This window comes from Artemia sp. Qi Xiang Cuo, chromosome 7, assembly GCF_049724085.1.
Source record: "Artemia sp. Qi Xiang Cuo chromosome 7, ASM4972408v1, whole genome shotgun sequence".
Taxonomy (NCBI): domain Eukaryota; kingdom Metazoa; phylum Arthropoda; class Branchiopoda; order Anostraca; family Artemiidae; genus Artemia; species Artemia sp. Qi Xiang Cuo.
The window spans coordinates 20,596,665-20,619,353 of record NC_142800.1 but is presented as its reverse complement, the minus strand read 5'-3'; the positions used below and the strand labels follow the sequence as shown (position 1 = coordinate 20,619,353).

General features: G+C 35.8%; 1 protein-coding gene across 1 annotated transcript in view; it reads left to right on the top strand.

Moving 5' to 3' along the window:
- LOC148950044 (nephrin-like) overlaps nt 1–22,689 on the top strand; it is a 295,913-nt gene that overhangs the window by 246,646 nt on the left and 26,578 nt on the right. The window contains exon 15 of the mRNA XM_089092085.1: nt 106–285. Within this exon, the coding sequence (XP_088948211.1) occupies nt 106–285 (180 nt within the window). The remainder of the gene's footprint in view (nt 1–105; nt 286–22,689) is intronic.

Here is a 22,689-nt window from a genome sequence, read left to right as displayed (position 1 = left end):
TCCGGGGAGTGGGATAAGCCCTGTGTTGAACTGCCCACTACTGCTCAAAGTTTGGTTAGCAAGTATTTATTTCCTTGCATTTACTACCAGTTCATAACCTTTTAGCTGAAGTTCCAGTAACAGCAGTTAAGTCACGAGGATATGATGCCAGTACTGCTCCAAGTAGCGGGATTCCCAAGGTCATAGTAATAGCAATCACTATAGTTGGAACTGCCTTACTCGTATTAAACGTAGTACTGATTGCCTGTTTTGTAAAGCGACGGAATAGACGAAGGCTTTTGAAAGGTATTCGCATAAAACGCATGAAATGTTTGTACTCTTGTGTTATTTTTCGTAGTGCATGTTGTGTTTGTTCTGGCTACACAAAGGGCATGAAATGCACGAACAATTTTATGCAATCGGGCACCCAAGCCTTCTGGAATCATATACCTTAGTTTTTTCCATTATTCAGTTTGGAAAAAACTGGCTAATCTTGTTTTACGGTTCTAAACTTTTTATATTATAGTTCCGCACAGGTCTAACACAAGGGGGATATGAGGGGGGGGGGGGGGGTTGAAGTGTTTTCATCTGTGAGGGATCCTTCGGGCCATTCTCAGGTAAGATATTGTGATCTGGTTTTGAGTGTTTGTACCCTTATGCATACTTCTTAGTGCGAGTTGTGTTTCTTCTGCCAAGTCAGAGGCAGTAAAATACATTAAAAATTATAAGTAATCAGAAACCCAAGCTGTTTGTTCCTATAGATCATGTATGTACAATTAGCTGTGTTCATAGGTACACATATGTCTGATCCTTATGGGGCGAGGAGGGGTGAGGACGGAAGAAAATCATGTCTGGGTAACACATTTTCATTTTTTCTTGTGAGTTTCTATTGGACCGTTATTAAGGGACCGTAATGACAATTTATTTGTCTTATATAAACATTCAAAAGAGGTTTAGTGGCCTTAAAGAATTGGTTATGACAATTTACTTGTCTTTATATAAAAAGGGGTTTAGGGGCCTATAAGACACTCTTAAATCTTTGAAAAATGAAAATTTTATGTATTTGCCATACTACAATGGCCCTAATCAAAATTATAAATAATATATTGACTTCTAAACGCCAAAAGATCTGGTAATTTTTTTTTATCATAATAAAATCCAACAAAAGGGGGCTAAGCACCTCAAATCTCTACTTAAGTTTTGAATAATAAAAATTAGGTATTTGCCATTTTTAATAGATTCTCATTGGACTCTTTTTTTTCATAAAGTTGTCATAGATCCATAGGATGACTTTTTCGTTCGGAACAAATTTATTTCACTATCAGGTTGGACTATCAAACCCTCTCTCTTCTCAAAGCTTAAAACATCCCCAGTCAAATTCATATACTCTGTATTGACTTATAACGGTCAGTCAGACAAGTTTTTAATTGAAATAACATTTGCACAAACTCTGATGGTAAATTTTGATAACGAACTTAAGATTGAAAAATCACCAATATTTCAGATTTCTTTTTTCAAAAAGTTTCACAGATGTATAGGATAGCTTTCCCGTCTTGAGCAAATTCATTTCACTAATCAAAGAACAAACTTTCTTAATAGACATATTTCGAAACAAAGTTACCCTACTCCCAAATATTCATGAAGAGTAGTAGATATTCATGAGGTCAAGGATAATCAGAATTAGTTTTCCCATACTTCAACGACTAGAAAGCCAGTGATTGCTTTGGGATTTCCTGACATAAACAGCTCTCGATTCAGCTGGATGGCTTTCTAAGCACAAACAATATCATAAGTTAAAGACCTTATTTATATGTATAGTTTTTGAAAGACCATCATTTCTTCCACAAATGGATCCTCATAGAAATTAATGCAAAACTTTCAATAATACCGGTTAACCTTCAATCTTTTGTCATGAAATGATATAAGACATCACGCATATATCTCATGGGCTATAAATGCGTGACCCTGTGACCTGTGGTGAATCTCCAGCATTTTTTTTTGGGGGGGGAGGGGTCCACATCTGGATAGTCAAAGGGCATATGATGTATAATATTTTTTTTCTCCACATTATTGGGGGGACAACTGCCCCCCCCCCTTGCCACCCCCAAAACGACGCCCCTGCCTGTGACCCTGTAGGCTTCCGGACCCTGCTTTTTCGACGTCTCCGTGATTTTTTAAGTAATTTTAAAGCGCCTTTCATTAACTTTTTTCATGAACGTGGCCTCTTCTCCCGAAATATGCCCCCACTAAAAAAAAATCTGCATATTGGCGTCGTTGGCATCTTGAATTCATGATTGATATTGGAACACTAAAATTGCAATAAAAACGAATTTATACCCAATTTAAAGAATTGAAATTCCTGTAGTTACTTATCGTTTTGAGTTTAAGTAGTATGAGGGTTAAAGATGAACCCCATACCAATGATGGTCAAACCATTTGGGAAATTTATAATTTTAGCAACACCTTAAGCAGGACTGTATCCAGTTTTTTCGGGGGGAAGGGGGCTACAAAAAGTATTTTCCCGTTTTTTACCAAAAAAACTTAAAAAAAACACCAAAAATATGCTAATATTCATTTTTGTTCCGTTAAGTAGAAAAGGCTGACTATTCACACACAACCTTACACATTCAAAACAGAAACACGATTCATTCAATAATGCACAGAACCTCGGGGGTAAATTCTCGCGCCGAGGTTAGTGCCTAGTTCTGACCCTCTGGCTATGAATATCCGAATCAAATCGAAATTACCCAGTATCCTTTGCGGATTTTGGACTCTGCCTGTGTGAGTCAACGCTTGTCTGTATTTTCAAGCTTAGGTTAAATAACAAATTCTTTTAAGACGTCTCGTGGTAGCAGCTAGGTCCAGGGTTTAAACATTATAATTCGAAATAAATGAAGTTAAATTTACAAAAAGGGTATTTTTCTCATAAAAGGGCCATTGGTCCCAACACTATTGTTTGAACCGCCAGAGACAGTAAAAATGTAATCTGATCAATTGAATTGGTTAACGTCTATACCACTTATACATCTATACCACTGTATATAAATTACATACAGGATAATTACGGCTCAGTAATATTTGGCTACTACAGTCTTGGCACGTATTAAAGCTCCGCCCATATCCTTGTCCATCAACAATTCAGTGTATATTACCCTGAAACACCTACTTTGGCAGAAAATTTCTCAAAATGCCTTTGAAATCAACTCGAGACTTTGAAACCTAATTTTAGTTTCTATAAACATCTAATAATAACATTACACTGCTAATTACCGATTTTTATACATGTATTGGAATAAATTAATTTAAAATTAGATTCTTTAAAATTTAGTGTTACAAAGGTGAAGCCAAGTTTCGTATTCAAGAGAAATCTGACTTGTCTACCCGTGAAAAAAAAAATCTATGGTTGATTATGTTTCTACTTTCTCCGGAGCACTTGCATCTCGGTCCGGCTTAGTATAATGGTTGAGATAGGGAATGATTGTACTGTATAAATGTATATACAGTGATCTATACATATCTTGAACAGTTAGGAAAAATTGAGGGTCCAATTTTTAATGAAAAAAAAAACTGAATACGCAGCTGTTGATAGCAGTGGGCACCAAAAAAAAAAAAAAAAAAAAAAAAAAAAAAAAAAATCTGAATGGAAAATCAACAATAAAATGATCTAAAAAGAGAGGGCATCAAACAGCTTAAAAAAAGTAGTTTCCTTTTGAAGGTTTTGGAGTCAACACATTGCTAACGTTTGAAATTTTAAGGACGAAAAGTGCTGTTAAATTTAACTAACCAGTTTCGCCCATTTATTTTCACGTTTTGACGTGGCAACACTGGCGAAAATAAGACACTGCTCTAAAATTACAATTTGAAACAATCTAAAGACAAACCTTAAAAAATAGCAATTTTCAGGCATTTGTATAGGAGGATTGTAATGTCCTTTGTGCTTCAACTAAAAAGAGCTACTACTCAAGAGAAAAAGATAATTTCAAGAGAAAAGAGAAAGAGAGAAAAGATAATCTATTTCAAATTTCTTAGGAACACACTGTGCTGTAATAGTCCTCTCCTATTTTTCCTTAGTTTAAAATATGTTTACTGTTTTAAAAATATTAATCAAAAGATTAAATTTTTTTCAATAATGATGCTATTAATAATAATGCCATTAATAATAATAGCAAATAATGATTTCTCCTTAATTTGTATATATTTCCTGTTTTAAAAATACTGTATAATTTAAATAAATTTATGGCTATTTTCATCCTAAAAGTATATATATTTACATAAAAAAGCAAATGCTGGTATGCAATAGTGTAATATGGAAACACGGAATTTTACCTGAATCTGAAACAGAATTATGCTTGTAAGGAAAATATGGTATCAGGCTGTGGCATATGGCCTTTTGTTGAGTCGCCCGTAAATGTGGGAGGTATTACGAAAATAACTAAGAATAGAATAGAACACAAAAAATCAAACTTTAAGGCCCATAAAGGAATACTATTTTATTTCATTTTTTTACTTTTTATAAAGGAATATCGTGTATTTTGCATAGCATGTTCCGTTAAAACAGAAAAAAAACTAAACAAGTTAAAACAAAAATAAAAAAAGAGTATTGCTTGTTATTAGTGTACAAGAAGTTTTTAATTCATTTACTCACCTTTTTTTTCTTACTTACAAATAATATCTTACTTACACATTAGAATTGTCTGTAAAAATGGGAGGTATTACGAAAAAAAACAAATACAATAACAAAAAGATAAAACAAAAACTTAATTGGCTCAATTTCATTATTTTTACTAACAAATTATTTAAAACAAACATTCAAAAGAAAAACGAGCAATTTGTATAAAACACTATTATAATAAAAAATATTATATGATATACCACGATTTTCTAGGGGGATAGTAGTGTATATCAGACTTGTTTCAGAGGGACCCCTCCTTCAACGTGTAGGTGCCCCATCGATCAGAATAGGAGTATGCTTATGCTAACTGAGCGTACGAAGTCACTGGCTCATACATGTCCGATCCTTGTGCCTGGGAGGGGTAGCGAATCAAAGATTTTTTTTTCATGAGGGAAGGGGTCAGAAAACAGAATAAATTTACTTTTATACCAACTTTTTGAGAGGGGGGGGGGTTGTCTATTGGACCTGTTTTGGGAGGAGGGTGATCCGCTTGTGGTGGTGGATATGGTTTTCTTTAGATTTCAATGCAACTTTTTCGTTTCAAATCAAAAATCATGGAGTAGCTACGGAAGTTTTCTTGTATATGTTGGGAAAATTGGAAACGTGTGAAAATTAGATGAAGAAACTTCATCTAAGCCTGTAACGAATACAGGGGTTGAGGGAGGCTCTTCTTTATGTTGGCACAGTGCTGTTGTGCCGTTTTTGCTTGCATGTGCCGTTTTTTACATACTTTTGTGCCGTTTTGTTTTTACAAATCTGTCAAGTAAAAAAAAAAAAAAAAAAAAAAAAAGAGGCGTTTTATAATTCAAGTCGCAGTTAATCAAATAAGATAATGGGACATTAAAAATAAGACATTCTCTTCTCTTCTTAGTTTAACCTCAGGGGAAGAATTGTAAATAATTCTAGTAATTATTGTTTAGTAAAATTCTTGTGACTTTTAGTTGAAATTTTGTTGAAACACTCTCTTGTCACCAAAATCCGCTGAATATGACTGTAAAATGGCCCAAGATAAATTACCTGTTGTTTTTCAGATTCAAGTCTTCATTGTATTTACTTTTAAAATATTTAAGCCATATATTTGAAAGGCACAATAATAATTCCTACAAAACATTATTATTTAATCTCCTGAGATTTTCATATACGCTTTTCACTTCTTTTGCAATGATTTCTCTACAAGAATCTTATATTTTCTATCATGGAGCAACAGGGAAAGTCTTTCTTGAATATGTTGGGGCAAGATTGGAAGAGACATATGAAAATTAGATTCAGGAGTTTAGTGCTTTCAGTTTATTGACACTTTTTGAATTATGCAAATGTATTAAAAGGAGCTAGTAATTTTCTTGGAAAGGTTGAACTTTTTCTGGAAAGTAGGAGATATAAAAAGTTTCGACTATGATGGATGTAACAGGAGAAAGCTTTCGTAATTATAATGCTTTCAAAAGTAAATGAATAACAAAAATAGAAGCACTAAAAATTGTCAACAATATTAACGATTTATAACATTTTGTATTGATAATATGATTTTCAGTTCAATTTAATATTTTATTTACAAACAAAAACATAACAACTAAATTACTCCTAACCGCCCCAAAAAAGATACTAAAAAGTACTTGCGAAGGGGCATGATTGGAATTTTTTTGGCAAGTGAAGTTTTGTATATATAATTGGTTGTAAGGTCTGAAAGAGCTATCATTAAGTTTCCCTGATGGTTGTTGAAAAACGTTATAAATACTTTTTTTTTTAAAAATTTAGGTTAGCTTTTTAAAATATTCCCTCATTATATGGTCTGTAATAGAATGAATATATGGGTGGTAATAAATGCTGGATCAAGGCTTAAAAAATGTATAATCGGCGTTTATTATAATTTGTATTATATATTTAATAACGAAAGAAATGAAATAAATGTATTAATTAATATTGAAAGAAAGGTTGAGGTAGTTAGGTCACGTTGTACAGCATCAATGGTGATATGCTGCAAAAAATGACGCTTTTCAGGATGCCAGGTGCAGGGCCTTACGAAATGGAGTGGGGCGGCAATTTTCGTGGGTGCAGTGGTTTATCGATTGGCGTGGAAAGGGGTCACGAGAAAAGGTTTACAGGAAATAGGAACTTCATAGGAGAGGCTAAATAGAGAACCTCTGAGTAGAGTTTGAGGAAGGTGGGGTGTGTGCAGCCGTGCTGGGCCTAGGTGGTTGGGTGGTACGACGGGTCATCAGCACTAGTGGTAATACGGGGAAATCGGCGATCGAGGATTTAATATTCATAATGGGTTGAAATTTTGGTCCCTGATAAAGCCTACTTTTCGTTGATGTTTTTAAGACCACACTCGACTGAAAGTAGTCATGGCAGCGTGACTGCAGAAATATTTTCCCGGGAGGGTAAATAAGGAAAAGATAATGAATAAAAGTTGAAATGTTGATAAATCCTTTTATTAGAGAGTGATAATTCACAAAAATACTGGGTATTTCGGTCACTGTACATGTAACCGGCATATCCAGTATTTTTTGTAAATTGTCACTGTCTAATAAAAGGATTTATCATTATTCGAACTTTTATTTATCGTCACAGAAAAGCAGTGTGGTCTTTGAAATTACCTACAACAAATACAAAAGTTGTATGATACTATGAGTAGAAAGGGGTCATGAGGTCCCACGATTACACCACCCCTTCGAATCCCGATCCGGACACTTTTTTTAAAACTCCCACGATCACCACGTGGTTTATGGTCCTAATAAGGGCATAGCCTCCCTAGGGAGAATGATTGCGTAATGGGTCAATGACCTCTTCCTTCAAGGTCGATTTATTTGATGTTTCTATGTGTAATAACTCCGGGACGAAGGTTGCACATGCGCATTGAATTCTAACGGGACCAATGTTATTGATCTAGGACTCGAGGGGGAAGTGAATTTCCGAGAACTTGATTGCGTAATCGCTAGGGGAAATTATTGATTCACGAAGGGTGAATTAAGAAACATTAAGGCTTCTTTAATCTGTGATTTACATAATCGCTAGGGGAAATTATTGATTCACGATGGGGGAATTATCAAACAAACATGGCTTCATTGTTGTTTGGTTAGCTTAACCTGAGAAATTGATTTACATAATCGGCGGGGAAATTGTTGATTCACGAAGAGGGAATTAAGAAATATTAAGGCTTCTTTAATCTTAGGTCTGTGGGATAAACGTTCATTAGGTCAGAGAGAAAAATTAATATTCTATTTTTATATAGGGCTTCGCGAAGGGGGAATTAAGAAACATTAAGGCTTCTTTAATCTTAGGTCTGAGGGATAAACGTTCTTTAGGTCAGAAAGAAAAATTAATATTCTATTTTTAAATAGGGCTTCATTGATCTATAGTGTTATGAATTATAAATGACATCACTTGTTATCTTGGAATTATGTGGGAGTCTAAAGAGATAGAAATTCTGTTTTTAAATACGGCTTCACGGAGCTTTAAGTCAGAGAGATAAATTGATATTCTAACGAAACCATAATAGTTTAGCTAGGAAAATTTATGAGATGAAGAGATTAACGTAGGAAAGGGTTTCCTAGAAATTTGAAATGTGAAAGCACTGAGATGCCAAAAACAAAAGGAACACGCTGAATTACGTTTGGGGATTATTTGGGCGAAACTGTTTTAGACAGGTTATGGAATTATTTCGGCGAAACAGATAGAGACATTTTAAAAGAAGATTTTAGGAAAGGTTTTAGAAGAGAATTTGAGGGTCAAACTCTGTGGTCGTTATAATGCACAAGTTCCATTTGAACAGTGTTGTGAGGTCCTCTACCCCAACCCAAAGGGTTGCGATCCCTCTACCTCAACCCCGAAGGAAGCCCCTGTCCTCAAAGGTCCCCCAAGCTTCCAAAGGGCCACCGGTGCCCCCAAAGGCCCACCCAGACTCCCAAAGGCCCTCCCCGGGCCCCCCAAAGGCCCATCGAGCTCCCTAAAGACCAACGGGGTCCCAAAGGCCCTCCACCAGTCCCCAATTGTCCCCCAGGCACCCAAAGGCCCACCCAGACCCCCAAAGGCCCTCCCCGGGCCCCCCAAAGGCCCATCGAGCTCCCAAAAGACCAACGGGGTCCCAAAGGCCCTCCACCAGTCCCCAAATGTCCCCCAGGCGCCCAAAGGCCCACCCAGGCCCCCAAAGGCCCTCCCCAGGCCCCCCAAAGGCCCATCGAGCTCCCAAAAGACCAACGGGGTCCCAAAGGTCCTCCACCAGTCCCCAAATGTCCCCCCAGGCTCCCAACTGCCCTCCCTGTGCCCCAAATGCCCTCCCTGTACCCCAAAGGCCCTCCCTGTGCCCCGAAGGAAGCCCACCGGTCCTCAAAGGCCCCCCCAGCTCACAAAGGGCCACCGGAGCCCCCCAAGGCCCACCCAGACCCCCAAGGCCATCCCCGGGCCCCCCAAAGGCCCATCGAGCTCCCGAAGGACCAACGGGATCCCAAAGGCCCTCCACCGGTCCCCAAATGTCCCACGGGGTCCCAAAGGCCCTCCACCAGTCCCCAAATGTCCCCCAGGCTCCCAAAGGTCCACCCAGACCCCCAAAGGCCCTCCCCGGGCCCCCCAAAGCCCCATCGAGCTCCCAAAAGACCAACGGGGTCCCAAAGGCCCTCCACCAGTCCCCAAATGTCCCCCAGGCTCCCAAAGGCCCACCCAGACCCCCAAAGGCCCTCCCCAGGCCCCCCAAAGGCCCATCGAGCTCCCAAACGACCAACGGGGTCCCAAAGGTCCTCCACCAGTCCCCAAATGTCCCCCCAGGCTCCCAACTGCCCTCCCTGTGCCCCAAAGGCCCTCCCGGTGCCCCGAAGGAAGCCCCCCGGTCCTCAAAGGCCCCCCAAGCTCTCAAAGGGCCACCGGAGCCCCCAAAGGCCCACCCAGACCCCAAAGGCCCTCCCCGGGCCCCCCAAAGGCCCATCGAGCGCCCCAAGGACCAACGGGTTCCCCAAGGCCCTCCACCGGTCCCCAAATGGCCCCCAAGCCCTCAACGGCCCTTCCCTGTGCCCCAAAGGCCCTCCCCCGGCCCCCCAAAGAGCCCCCTCTCCATTTTTTAATACTTTTTATGGCTTTATTATATCTTTTCAGAGCAAGTTCCTTTCTTAATGTCCCTCCTAAACCCATTTTGCAACTTGAAGTACTTATCTTTTTCACTCACAACAATACTTTACAGCTTTTTGGTTACCTCAACACCAAGAAATACATTTCAAAGACCATTTCAGAACAAGTTACTTTCTTAATGTCACTCCTAAACCCATTTTCTAGCTTAAAGTACTTATCTTTTTCACCCGAAACTATACTTTACAGATTTTTGGTTACCTCAACACAAAGAAACACTTTTCAAAAATCATTTCAGAGCAAGTTACTTTCTTAATGTCACTCCTAAACCCATTTTGTAACTTGAAGTACTTATATTTTTCACTCACAACAATACTTTACAGCTTTTTGGTTACCTCAACACCAAGAAATACATTTCAAAGACCATTTCAGATCAAGTTACTTTCTTAATGTCTCTCCTAAACCCATTTTCCAACTTGAAGTACTTATCTTTTTCACTCACAACGTTACTTTACAGCTTTTTGGATACCTCAACATCAAGAAATTCTTTTCAAAGACCATTTCAGAGCAAGTTACTTTCTTAATGTCACTCCTAAACCCAGTTCCAGCTTGAGGTACTTATATTTTTCACAACAACTAGACATTACAGCTTTTTGGATACTTCAACAACAAGAAATACTTGTCAAAGACCATTTCAGAGCAAGTTACTTTCTTAATGTCCATCCTAAACCCATTTTCCCACTTGAAGTACTTATTTTTTTCATCCACAACTAGACCATACAGCTTTTTGGATACCTCAAGATCAAGAAATTCTTTTCAAAGACCATTTCAGAGCAAGTTACTTTCTTATTGTCACTCCTAAACCCAGTTCCAGCTTGAAGTACTTATCTTTTTCACCACAACTAGACCATACAGCTTTTTGAATACCTCAACACCAAGAAATACTTTTCAAAGACCATTTCAGAGCAAGTTACTTTCTTAATGTCTCTCCTAAACCCATTTTCCAACTTGAAGTACTTATCTTTTTCACCACAACTAGACCATACAGCTTTTTGGATACATCAACACCAAGAAATTCTTTTCAAAGACCATTTCAGAGCAAGTTACTTTCTTAATGTCCCTCCTAAACCCATTTTCCGACTTGAAGTACTTATTTTTCATCCACAACTTTACTTTACAGCATTTTGGATACCTCAACACCAAGAAATACTTTTCAAAGACCATTTCAGAGCAAGTTACTTTCTTAATGTCCCTCCTAACCACATTTTGAAACTTGAAGTACTTATCTTTTTCACCCACATTCGCAATGAAAAAGAAATTAGTTTTTAATCAATTATATTTTTCCAAATAATATAAAAATTTTCCACTTCGGTTCAGATTTTTCTCAAAGGGATGAAAAAATTTAAAATAATGCTCCAAATTTTCTCAACAAAGTGAAGAAAAGTTTATGATCTCTTCTAAATTTTACCAAAGAACAAGCTCCAATTCTAATTTCTCCAGAGAAAACAAAAATCTTCCACTTCAGTTCTTTATGTCACAAAGACATAAAGAAATTTAAAGTTCAATTCTAATTTTTCGGTGTAAGATAGAAAAAGTAACACCATACTTGTGAATATTTTCACGGAAGATGAAAAGTTCTTGTTCAATTTTAAATTTTCCCAACGAAGTGAAGAAAAGTTCAAGTTCTCTTCTGAACTTTACCAAAGAACACACTTCAATGCTAATTTCTTCAGAGAAAACAAAAATCTTCCACTTAAGTTCTTTATTTCACAAAGACATAAAGAAATTTAAAGTTCAATTCTAATTTTTCGATGGAAGATGGAAAAAGTAATACCATACTTGTGAATATTTTCACGGAAAATAAAAAGTTCTAGTTCAATTTTAAATTTTCTCAATGAAGTGAAGAAAAATTCAAGTTCTCTACTGAATTTTACCAAAGAACACAATACAATTCTAATTTTTCCAGAGAAAATAAAAATCTTCCACTTAAGTTCTTTATTTCACATTGACATAAAGAAATCTAAAGTTCAATTCAAAATTTTTCGGAGGAAGATAGAAAAAGTAATACCATACTTGTGAATATTTTCCCGGAAGGTAAAAAGTTCTAGTTCAATTTACAATTTCCTCAACGAAGTGAAGAAAAGTTCAAGTTCTCTACTGAATTTTACCAAAGAACACAATACAATTCTAATTTTTCCAGAGAAAATTAAAATCTTCCACTTAAGTTCTTTATTTCACAATGACATAAAGAAAGTTAAAGTTCAATTCTAAATTTTTCGGTGGAAGATAAGAAAAAGTAATACCATTCTTGTGAATATTTTAATGGAAGATGAAAAGTTCTAGTTCAATTTAAAATTTTCTTAAATTCAGTTCCGACTTTTCACATAGAGATGAAAAAAATTTAAAGTTCTGTTCCAAATTTTTCTTAGAAGATAGAAAAGATCAAGTTCTCTTCTGAATTTTACCAAAGAACAAGCTTCAATTCTAATTTCTCCAGGGAAAATAAAAATCTTCCAATTAAGTTCTTTATTTCAGAATGACATAAAGAAATTTAAAGTTCAATTCTAAATTTTCCAGTGAAAGATAGAAAAAGTAAGACCATACTTTTGAATATTTTCACGGACGATAAAAATTTCTAGTTCAATTTACAAATTCCTCAAAGAAGTGAAGAAAAGTTCAAGTTCTCTTCTGAATTTTAGTAAGGAAAACAATTCAATTCTAATTTCACCAGAGAAAATAAAAATCTTCCACTTAAGTTCTTTATTTCACAATGACATAAAGAAAGTTAAAGTTCATTTCTAAATTTTTCGGTGGAAGATAGGAAAAAGTAATACCATTCTTGTGAATATTTTAATGGAAGATGAAAAGTTCTAGTTCAATTTAAAATTTTCTTAAATTCAGTTCCGACTTTTCATATAGAGATGAAAAAAATTTAAAGTTCTGTTCCAAATTTTTCTTAGAAGATAGAAAAGATCGAGTTCTTTTCTGAATTTTACCAAAGAACATAATACATATCTAATTTTTCCAGAGAAAATAAAAATCTTCCACTTAAGTTATTTATTTCACAATGACATAAATAAATTTAAAGTTCAATTCTAAATTTTGCGGTGGAAGTTAGAAAAAGTAATACAATACTTGTGAATATTTTCACGGAAGATAAAAAGTTCTAGTTCAATTTACAATTTCCTCAATGAACTGAAGAAAAGTTCAAGTTCTCTACTGAATTTTACCAAAGAACACAATACAATTCTAATTTTTCCAGAGAAAATAAAAATCTTCCACTTAAGTTCTTTATTTCACAATGACATAAAGAAAGCTAAAGTTCATTTCTAAATTTTTCGGTGGAAGATAAGAAAAAGTAATACCATTCTTGTGAATATTTTAATGGAAGATGAAAAGTTCTAGTTCAATTTAAAATTTTCTTAAATTCAGTTCCGACTTTTCACATAGAGATGAAAAAAATTTAAAGTTCTGTTCCAAATTTTTCTTAGAAGATAGAAAAGTTCAAGTTCTCTTCTGAATTTTACTAAAGAACAAACTTCAATTCTAATTTCTCCAGAGAAAATAAAAATCTTCCACTTCAATTCTCTATTTCACAAAGACATAAAGAAATTCAAAGTTCAATTCTAATTTTTCAGTGAGAGATTGAAAAAGCAATACCATACCTGTGAATATTTTCATGGAAAATAAAAAGTTCTAGTTCAATTTGCAGCTTCCTCAACGAAGTGAAGAAAGGTTCAAGTTCTCTTCTGAATTTTAGTAAAGAACACAATTCAATTCTAATTTCACCAGAGAAAATAAAAATCTTCAACTTAAGTTCTTTATTTCACAAAGACATAAAGAAATTTAAAGTTCATTTCTAAATTTTTCGGTGGAAGATAGGAAAAAGTAATACCATTCTTGTGAATATTTTAATGGAAGATGAAAAGTTCTAGTTCAATTTAAAATTTTCTTAAATTCAGTTCCGACTTTTCACATAGAGATGAAAAAAATTTAAAGTTCTGTTCCAAATTTTTCTTAGAAGATAGAAAAGATCGAGTTCTCTTCTGAATTTTACCAAAGAACAAACTTCAATTCTAATTTCTCCAGAGAAAATAAAAATCTTCCACTTAAATTCTTTATTTCACAAAAGACATAAAGACATTTAAAGTTCAATTCTAAATTTTCAGATGAAAGATAGAAAAAGTAATACCATACTTGTGAATATTTTCAAGGAAGATAAAAAGTTCTAGTTCAATTTAAAATTTTTTCAACGAAGTGAAGGACAGTTCAAGCTCTCTTCTGAATTTTCTCAATGAACAAACTTCAATTCTAATTTCTCCAGAGAAAATAAAAATCTTCCACTTCAGTTCTTTATTTCACAAAGACATAAAGAAATTTAAAGTTCAATTCTAAATTTTTCGGTGGAAGATAGAAAAAGTAATGCCATACTTGTGAATATTTTCACGGAAGATAAAAATTTCTAGTTCAATTTTAAATTTTCTCAACGAAGTCAAGAAAAGTTCAAGTTCTCTTCTGAACTTTACCAAAGAACACACTCCAATTCTAATTTCTCCAGAGAAAACAAAAATCTTCCACTTCAGTTCTTTATTTCAGAAAGACATAAAGAAATTTAAAGTTCAATTCTAATTTTTCGGTGGGAGATAGAAAAATTAATACCATACTTGTGATTATTTTCACGGCAGATAAAAAGTTCTAGTTCAATTTTAAATTTTCCCAGAAGATAAAAAGTTCTAGTTCAACTTGCTATTATCTTTGCGAAAACACACAAACTCAGAAAAAATGTTCAATGTTCCTTTAGCACCTACGCAATTAGACTAAAATTGAAGATATTTATGCAGAGTTTCAACTAGCTATGGCTAAGTTTGCTAAAAACAAGCTATTTTCGTGCGAAAACACACAAAATCAGAAAAAATGTTCAATTTTCCTTTAGTACCTACACAATTAGGCTTAAATGAAGATATTTATGCAGAGTTTCAACTCGCTATGGATAAGTTTACTAAAAACAAGCTATTTTCTTGCGAAAACACACACAATCAGAAAAAATATTGTTAGGTTAGGTTAAGTTAGATTAGGTCAGGTTAGCCTACGTACGCGCGCATATAGGTTAGGTAAGGTTGGATTAAGTTAGGTTAGGTTAAGTTAGGTTAGGTTAGATTAAGTTAGATTAGGTTAAGTTAGGCTAGGTTAGGTTAGATTAAGTTAGGTTAGGCTAGGTTAGCCTACGTACGCGCGCGTACGTAGGCTAACCTAGCCTAACCTAACTTAATCTAACCTAACCTAACCTAGCTTAACCTAATCTAACTTAATCTAACCTAGCCTAACTTAACCTAACCTAACTTATCTTCCGGGAAAATTTAAAATTGAACTAGAACTTTTTATCTTCCGTGAAAATAATCACAGGTATGGTATTAATTTTTCTATCTCCCACCGAAAAATTAGAATTGAACTTTAAATTTCTTTATGTCTTTCTGAAATAAAGAACTGAAGAGGAAGATTTTTTTTTTCACTGGAGAAATTAGAATTGAAGTGTGTTCTTTGGTAAAGCTCAGAAGAGAACTTGAACTTCCCTTGACTTCGTTGAGAAAATTTAAAATTGAACTAGAACTTTTTATCTTCCGTGAAAATATTCACAAGTATGGCATTACTTTTTCTATCTTCCACCGAAAAATTTAGAATTGAACTTTAAATTTCTTTATGTCTTTGTGAAATAAGGAACTGAAGTGGAAGATTTTTATTTTCTCTGGTGAAATTAGAATTGAAGTTTGTTCATTGAGAAAATTCAGAAGAGAACTTGAACTTTCCTTGACTTCGTTGAAAAAATTTTAAATTGAACTAGAACTTTTTATCTTCCGGGAAAATATTCACAAGCATGGCATTACTTTTTCTATCTTCCATCGAAAAATTTCGAATTGAACTCTAAATTTCTTTATGTCTTTGTGAAATAAAGAACTGAAGTGGAAGATTTTTATTTTCTCTGGAGAAATTAGAATTGAAGTGTGTTCTTTGGTAAAATTCAGAAGAGAACTCGATCTTTTCTATCTTCTAAGAAAAATTTGGAACAGAAATTTAAATTTTTTTCATCTCTATGTGAAAAGTCGGAACTGAATTTAAGAAAATTTTAAATTGAACTAGAACTTTTCATCTTCCATTAAAATATTCACAAGAATGGTATTACTTTTTCCTATCTTCCACCGAAAAATTTAGAAATGAACTTTAACTTTCTTTATGTCATTGTGAAATAAAGAACTTAAGTGGAAGATTTTTATTTTCTCTGGTGAATTTAGAATTGAATTGTGTTCTTTAGTAAAATTCAGAAGAGAACTTGAACTTTTCTTCACTTCGTTGAGGAAGTTGTAAATTGAACTAGAACTTTTTATCTTCCGTGAAAATATTCACAAGTATGGTATTACTTTTTCTATCTTCCACCTGAAAAATTTAGAATTGAACTTTAAATTTCTTTATGTCTTTGTGAAATAAAGAACTGAAGTGGAAGATTTTTATTTTCTCTGGAGAAATTAGAATTGAAGTGTGTTCTTTGGTAAAATTCAGAAGAGAACTTGAACTTTTCTATCTTCTATGAAAAATTTGGAACAGAACTTTAAATTTTTTTCATCTCTATGTGAAAAGTCGGAACTGAATTTAAGAAAATTTTAAATTGAACTAGAACTTTTCATCTTCCATTAAAATATTCACAGGAATGGTATTACTTTTCCTTATCTTCCACCGAAAAATTTAGAAATGAACTTTAACTTTCTTTATGTCATTGTGAAATAAAGAACTTAAGTGGAAGATTTTTATTTTCTCTGGAAAAATTAGAATTGTATTGTGTTCTTTGGTAAAATTCAGTAGAGAACTTGAACTTTTCTTCAGTTCGTTGAGGAAGTTGTAAATTGAACTAGAACTTTTTACCTTCCTGGAAAATATTCACAAGTATGTTATTAATTTTTCTATCTTCCACCGCAAAATTTAGAATTGAACCTTAGATTTCTTTATGTTATTGTGAAATAAAGAACTTAAGTGAAAGATTTTTATTTTCTCTGGAAAAATTAGATTTGTATTGTGTTCTTTGGTAAAATTCAGAAGAGAACTTGATCTTTTCTATCTTCCAAGAAAAATTTGGAACAGAACTTTAAATTTTTTTCATCTCTATGTGAAAAGTCGGAACTGAATTTAAGAAAATTTTAAATTGAACTAGAACTTTTCATCTTCCATTAAAATATTCACAAGAATGGTATTACTTTTTCCTATCTTCCACCGAAAAATTTAGAAATGAACTTTAACTTTCTTTATGTCATTGTGAAATAAAGAACTTAAGTGGAAGATTTTTATTTTCTCTGGTGAAATTAGAATTGAATTGTGTTCTTTACTAAAATTCAGAAGAGAACTTGAACTTTTCTTCACTTCGTTGAGGACGTTGTAAATTGAACTAGAACTTTTTATCTTCCATGAAAATATTCACAAGTATTGTATTACTTTTTCTATCTTCCACCTGAAAAATTTAGAATTGAACTTTAAATTTCTTTATGTCTTTGTGAAATAAAGAACTGAAGTGGAAGATTTTTATTTTCTCTGGAGAAATTAGAATTGAAGTGTGTTCTTTGGTAAAATTCAGAAGAGAACTTGATCTTTTCTATCTTCTAAGAAAAATTTGGAACAGAACTTTAAATTTTTTTCATCTCTATGTGAAAAGTCGGAACTGAATTTAAGAAAATTTTAAATTGAACTAGAACTTTTCATCTTCCATTAAAATATTCACAAGAATGGTATTACTTTTTCTTATCTTCCACCGAAAAATTTAGAAATGAACTTTAACTTTATTTATGTCATTGTGAAATAAAGAACTTAAGTGGAAGATTTTTATTTTCTCTGGAAAAATTAGAATTGTATTGTGTTCTTTGGTAAAATTCAGTAGAGAACTTGAACTTTTCTTCACTTCGTTGAGGAAATTGTAAATTGAACTAGAACTTTTTACCTTCCGGGAAAATATTCACAAGTATGGTATTACTTTTTCTATCTTCCACCGCAAAATTTTGAATTGAACTTTAAATTTCTTTATGTCATTGTGAAATAAAGAACTTAAGTGGAAGATTTTTATTTTCTCTGGAAAAATTAGAATTGTATTGTGTTCTTTGGTAAAATTCAGTAGAGAACTTGAATTTTTCTTCACTTTTTTGTGAAAATTAAAAATTGAACTAGAACTTTTTATTATCCGTGAAAATATTCACAAGTATGGTATTACTTTTTCCATCTTCCTTCGAAAAATTAGAATTGAACTTTAAATTTCTTTATGTCTTTGTGAAATAAGGAACTCAAGTGAAAGATTTTTGTTTTCTCTGAAGAAATTAGCATTGAAGTGTGTTCTTTGGTAAAGTTCAGAAGAGAACTTGAACTTTTCTTCACTTCGTTGGGAAAATTTAAAATTGAACAAGAACTTTTCATCTTCCGTGAAAATATTCACAAGTATGGTGTTACTTTTTCTATCTTCCACCGAAAAATTAGAATTGAACTTTAAATTTATTTATGTCTTTGTGACATAACGAACTGAAGTGGAAGATTTTTGTTTTCTCTGGAGAAATTAGAATTGGAGCGTGTTCTTTGGTAAAATTTAGAAGAGATCATAAACTTTTCTTCACTTCGTTGAGAAAATTTGGAACATTATTTTAAATTTTTTCATCCCTTTGAGAAAAATCTGAACCGAAGTGGAAAATTTTTATATTATTTGGAAAAATAGAATTGATTAAAAACTAATTTCTTTTTCATTGCGAAAGTGGGTGAAAAAGATAAGTACTTCAAGTTGCAAAATGGGGTTAGAAGGGACATTAAGAAAGTAACTTGCTCTGAAATGGTCTTTGAAAAGTATTTCTTAGTGTTGAGGTAGCCAAAATGCTGTAAAGTACAGTTGTGGATGAAAAATAAGTACTTCAAGTCGGAAAATGGGTTTAGGAGGGACATTAAGAAAGTAACTTGCTCTGAAATGGTCTTTGAAAAGTATTTCTTGGTGTTGAGGTATCCAAAAAGCTGTATGGTCTAGTTTTGGTGAAAAAGATAAGTACTTCAAGTTGGAAAATGGGTTTAGGAGAGACATTAAGAAAGTACCTTGCTCTGAAATGGTCTTTGAAAAGTATTTCTTGGTGTTGAGGTATTCAAAAAGCTGTATGGTCTAGTTGTGGTGAAAAAGATAAGTACTTCAAGCTGGAACTGGGTTTAGGAGTGACATTAAGAAAGTAACTTGCTCTGAAATGGTCTTTGAAAAGAATTTCTTGATGTTGAGGTATCCAAAAAGCTGTATGGTCTAGTTGTGGATGAAAAAAATAAGTACTTCAAGTCGGAAAATGGGTTTAGGATTGACATTAAGAAAGTAACTTGCTCTGAAATGGTCTTTGAAAAGTATTTCTTGGTGTTGAGGTATCCAAAAAGCTGTAAGGTCTAGTTGTGGTGAAAAAGATACCTCAAGCTGGAACTGGGTTTAGGAGTGACATTAAGAAAGTAACTTGCTCTGAAATGGTCTTTGAAAAGTATTTCTTGATGTTGAGGAATCCTAAAAGCTGTAAAGTAACGTTGTGAGTTAAAAAGACAAGTACTTCAAGATGGAAAATGGGTTTAGGAGTGACATTAAGAAAGTAACTTGCTCTGAAATGGTCTTTGAAAAGTATTTCTTTGTGTTGAGGTATCCAAAAAGCTGTAAAGTATTGTTGTGAGTGAAAAAGATAAGTACTTCAAGCTGGAAAATGGGTTTAGGAGAGACATTAAGAAAGTAACTTACTCTGAAATGGTCTTTGAAAAGTATTTCTTGATGTTGAGGTAACCAAAAATCTGTAAAGTATAGTTTCGGGTGAAAAAGATAAGTACTTTAAGTTAGAAAATGGGTTTAGGAGAGACATTAAGAAAGTAACTTGCTCTGATATGGTCCTTGAAAAGTATTTCTTGGTGTTGAGGTAACCAAAAAGCTGTAAAGTATTGTTGTGAGTGAAAAAGATAAGTACTTCAAGTTGCAAAATGGGTTTAGGAGGGACATTAAGAAAGGAACTTGCTCTGAAAAGATATAATAAAGCCATAAAAAGTATTAAAAAATGGAGAGGGGGCTCTTGGGGGGGCCGGGGGAGGGCCTGTGGGGCACCGGGAAGGGCAGTTGAGGGCTTGGGGGACATTTGGGGACCGGTGGAGGGCCTTTGGGAGCCCGTTGGGCCTTCGGGAGCGCGATGGGCCTTGGGGGGGCCCGGGGATGGCCTTTGGGGTCGGGGTGGGCCTTTGGGGGCTCCGGTGGCCCTTTGAGAGCTTGGGGGGCCTTTGAGGACCGGTGGGCTTCCTTCGGGGCACAGGGAGGGCCTTTGGGGCACAGGGAGGGCAGTTGGGAGCCTGGGGGGACATTTGGGGACTGGTGGAGGACCTTTGGGACCCCGTTGGTCTTTTGGGAGCTCGATGGGCCTTTGGGGGGCCTGGGGAGGGCCTTGGGGGGTCTGGGGGGGCCTTTGGGAGCCTGGGGGACATTTGGGGACTGGTGGAGGGCCTTTGGGACCCCGTTGGTCTTTTGGGAGCTCGATGGGCCTTTGGGGGGCCCGGGGCGGGCCTTGGGGGGGCGGGGTGGTCCTTTGGGAGCCTGGGGGACATTTGGGGACTGGTGGAGGGCCTTTGGGACCCCGTGGGACATTTGGGGACCGGTGGAGGGCCTTTGGGATCCCGTTGGTCCTTCGGGAGCTCGATGGGCCTTGGGGGGGCCCGGGGTTGGCCTGGGGGGTCAGGGTGGGCCTTGGGGGGCTCCGGTGGCCCTTTGTGAGCTGGGGGGGCCTTTGAGGACCGGTGGGCTTCCTTCGGGGCACAGGGAGGGCCTTTGGGGTACAGGGAGGGCATTTGGGGCACAGGGAGGGCAGTTGGGAGCCTGGGGGGACATTTGGGGACTGGTGGAGGACCTTTGGGACCCCGTTGGTCTTTTGGGAGCTCGATGGGCCTTTGGGGGGCCGGGGGAGGGCCTTTGGGGGTCTGGGTGGGCCTTTGGGAGCCTGGGGGACATTTGGGGACTGGTGGAGGGCCTTTGGGACCCCGTTGGTCCTTTGGGAGCTCGATGGGTCTTTGGGGGGCCCGGGGAGGGCCTTTGGGGGTCTGGGTGGACCTTTGGGAGCCTGGGGGACATTTGGGGACTGGTGGAGGGCCTTTGGGACCCCGTTGGTCTTTTGGGAGCTCGATGGGCCTTTGGGGGCCCGGGGAGGGCCTTTGGGAGTCGGGGTGGGCCTTTGGGGGCACCGGTGGCCCTTTGGAAGCTTGGGGGACCTTTGAGGACAGGGGGCTTCCTTCGGGGTTGAGGTAGAGGGATCGCAACCCTTTGGGTTGGGGTAGAGGACCTCACAACACTGTTCAAATGGAACTTGTGTATTATAACGACCACAGAGTTTGACCCTCAAATTCTCTTCTAAAACCTTTCCTAAAATCTTCTTTTAAAATGTCTCTATCTGTTTCGCCGAAATAATTCCATAACCTGTCTAAAACAGTTTCGCCCAAATAATCCCCAAACGTAATTCAGCGTGTTCCTTTTGTTTTTGGCATCTCAGTGCTTTCACATTTCAAATATCTAGGAAACCCTTTCCTACGTTAATCTCTTCATCTCATAAATTTTCCTAGCTAAACTATTATGGTCTCGTTAGAATATCAATTTATCTCTCCGACTTAAAGCTCCGTGAAGCCGTATTTAAAAACAGAATTTCTATCTCTTTAGACTCCCACATAATTCCAAGATAACAAGTGATGTCATTTATAATTCATGACACTATAGATCAATGAAGCCCTATTTAAAAATAGAATATTAATTTTTCTTTCTGACCTAAAGAACGTTTATCCCTCAGACCTAAGATTAAAGAAGCCTTAATGTTTCTTAATTCCCCCATCGCGAAGCACTTTATAAAAATATTATGTTAAGTTTTCTCTCTGACCTAATGAACGTTTATCCCAAAGACCTAAGATTAAAGAAGCCTTAATATTTCTGAATTCACTCTTCTTGAATCATGAAACTACCCGCTGATTATTTAAATCAAGTTCACAGGTTAGGCTAACCAAACAACAATGAAGCCATGTTTGTTTGATAATTCCCCCATCGTGAATCAATAATTTCCCCTAGCGATTATGTAAATCACAGATTAAAGAAGCCTTAATGTTTCTTAATTCACTCTTCGTGAATCAATAATTTCCCCTAGCGATTATGCAATCAAGTTCTCGGAAATTCACTTCCCCCTCGAGTCCTAGATCAATAAAAATGTTCCCGTTAGAATTCAATGCGCATGTGCAACCTTCGTCCCGGAGTTATTACACATAGAAACAGCAAATAAATCGACCTTGAAGGAAGAGGTCATTGACCCATTACGTAATCATTCTCCCTAGGGAGGCTATGCCCTTATTAGGACCATAAACCACGTGGTGATCGTGGGAGTTTTAAAAAAAAGTGTCCGGATCGGGATTCGAAGGGGTGGTGTAATCGTGGGACCTCATGACCCCTTTCTACTACTATGAAACAAAACTTGGAAATTTTCGAAATTTTGGGGGGACTTTGGTTGAGAATCCTCTCTGAGTTTGTGCCTATTTTATTTATACAAATCTTTATTGTTGTCTCTAATAATTTTTTCGAGTAAAATATATGTTAATTTTGTACTAAATATATGTTAATTTTTTACTCTTTCAATTTGTTTATATAGAATCACAAATGCTCGAAGTAATTTTAATTCATTCAGTTGTTATGATTTTTGTATGAAGTGTTGGTTGTTGACAATTTGAATTCTTTAAAATTTAGGGGGAAAAGGCAGTTGGTTTATTGACCTTCTCCAAGGAGAACCAAGAATCATTTCTAGTTATTGCTTTTGGTAGGGAGGAGGGGGCTGATGAAAATTCCTCAGAATATTTTGAATATACTAGTGAAAGTAACCTTTTAATAGCTAGGATGGTAAGTATTCATAATGCACAAAATATATGTGATTACGTTTTCTTTTCTGTTTTGGGCCAAC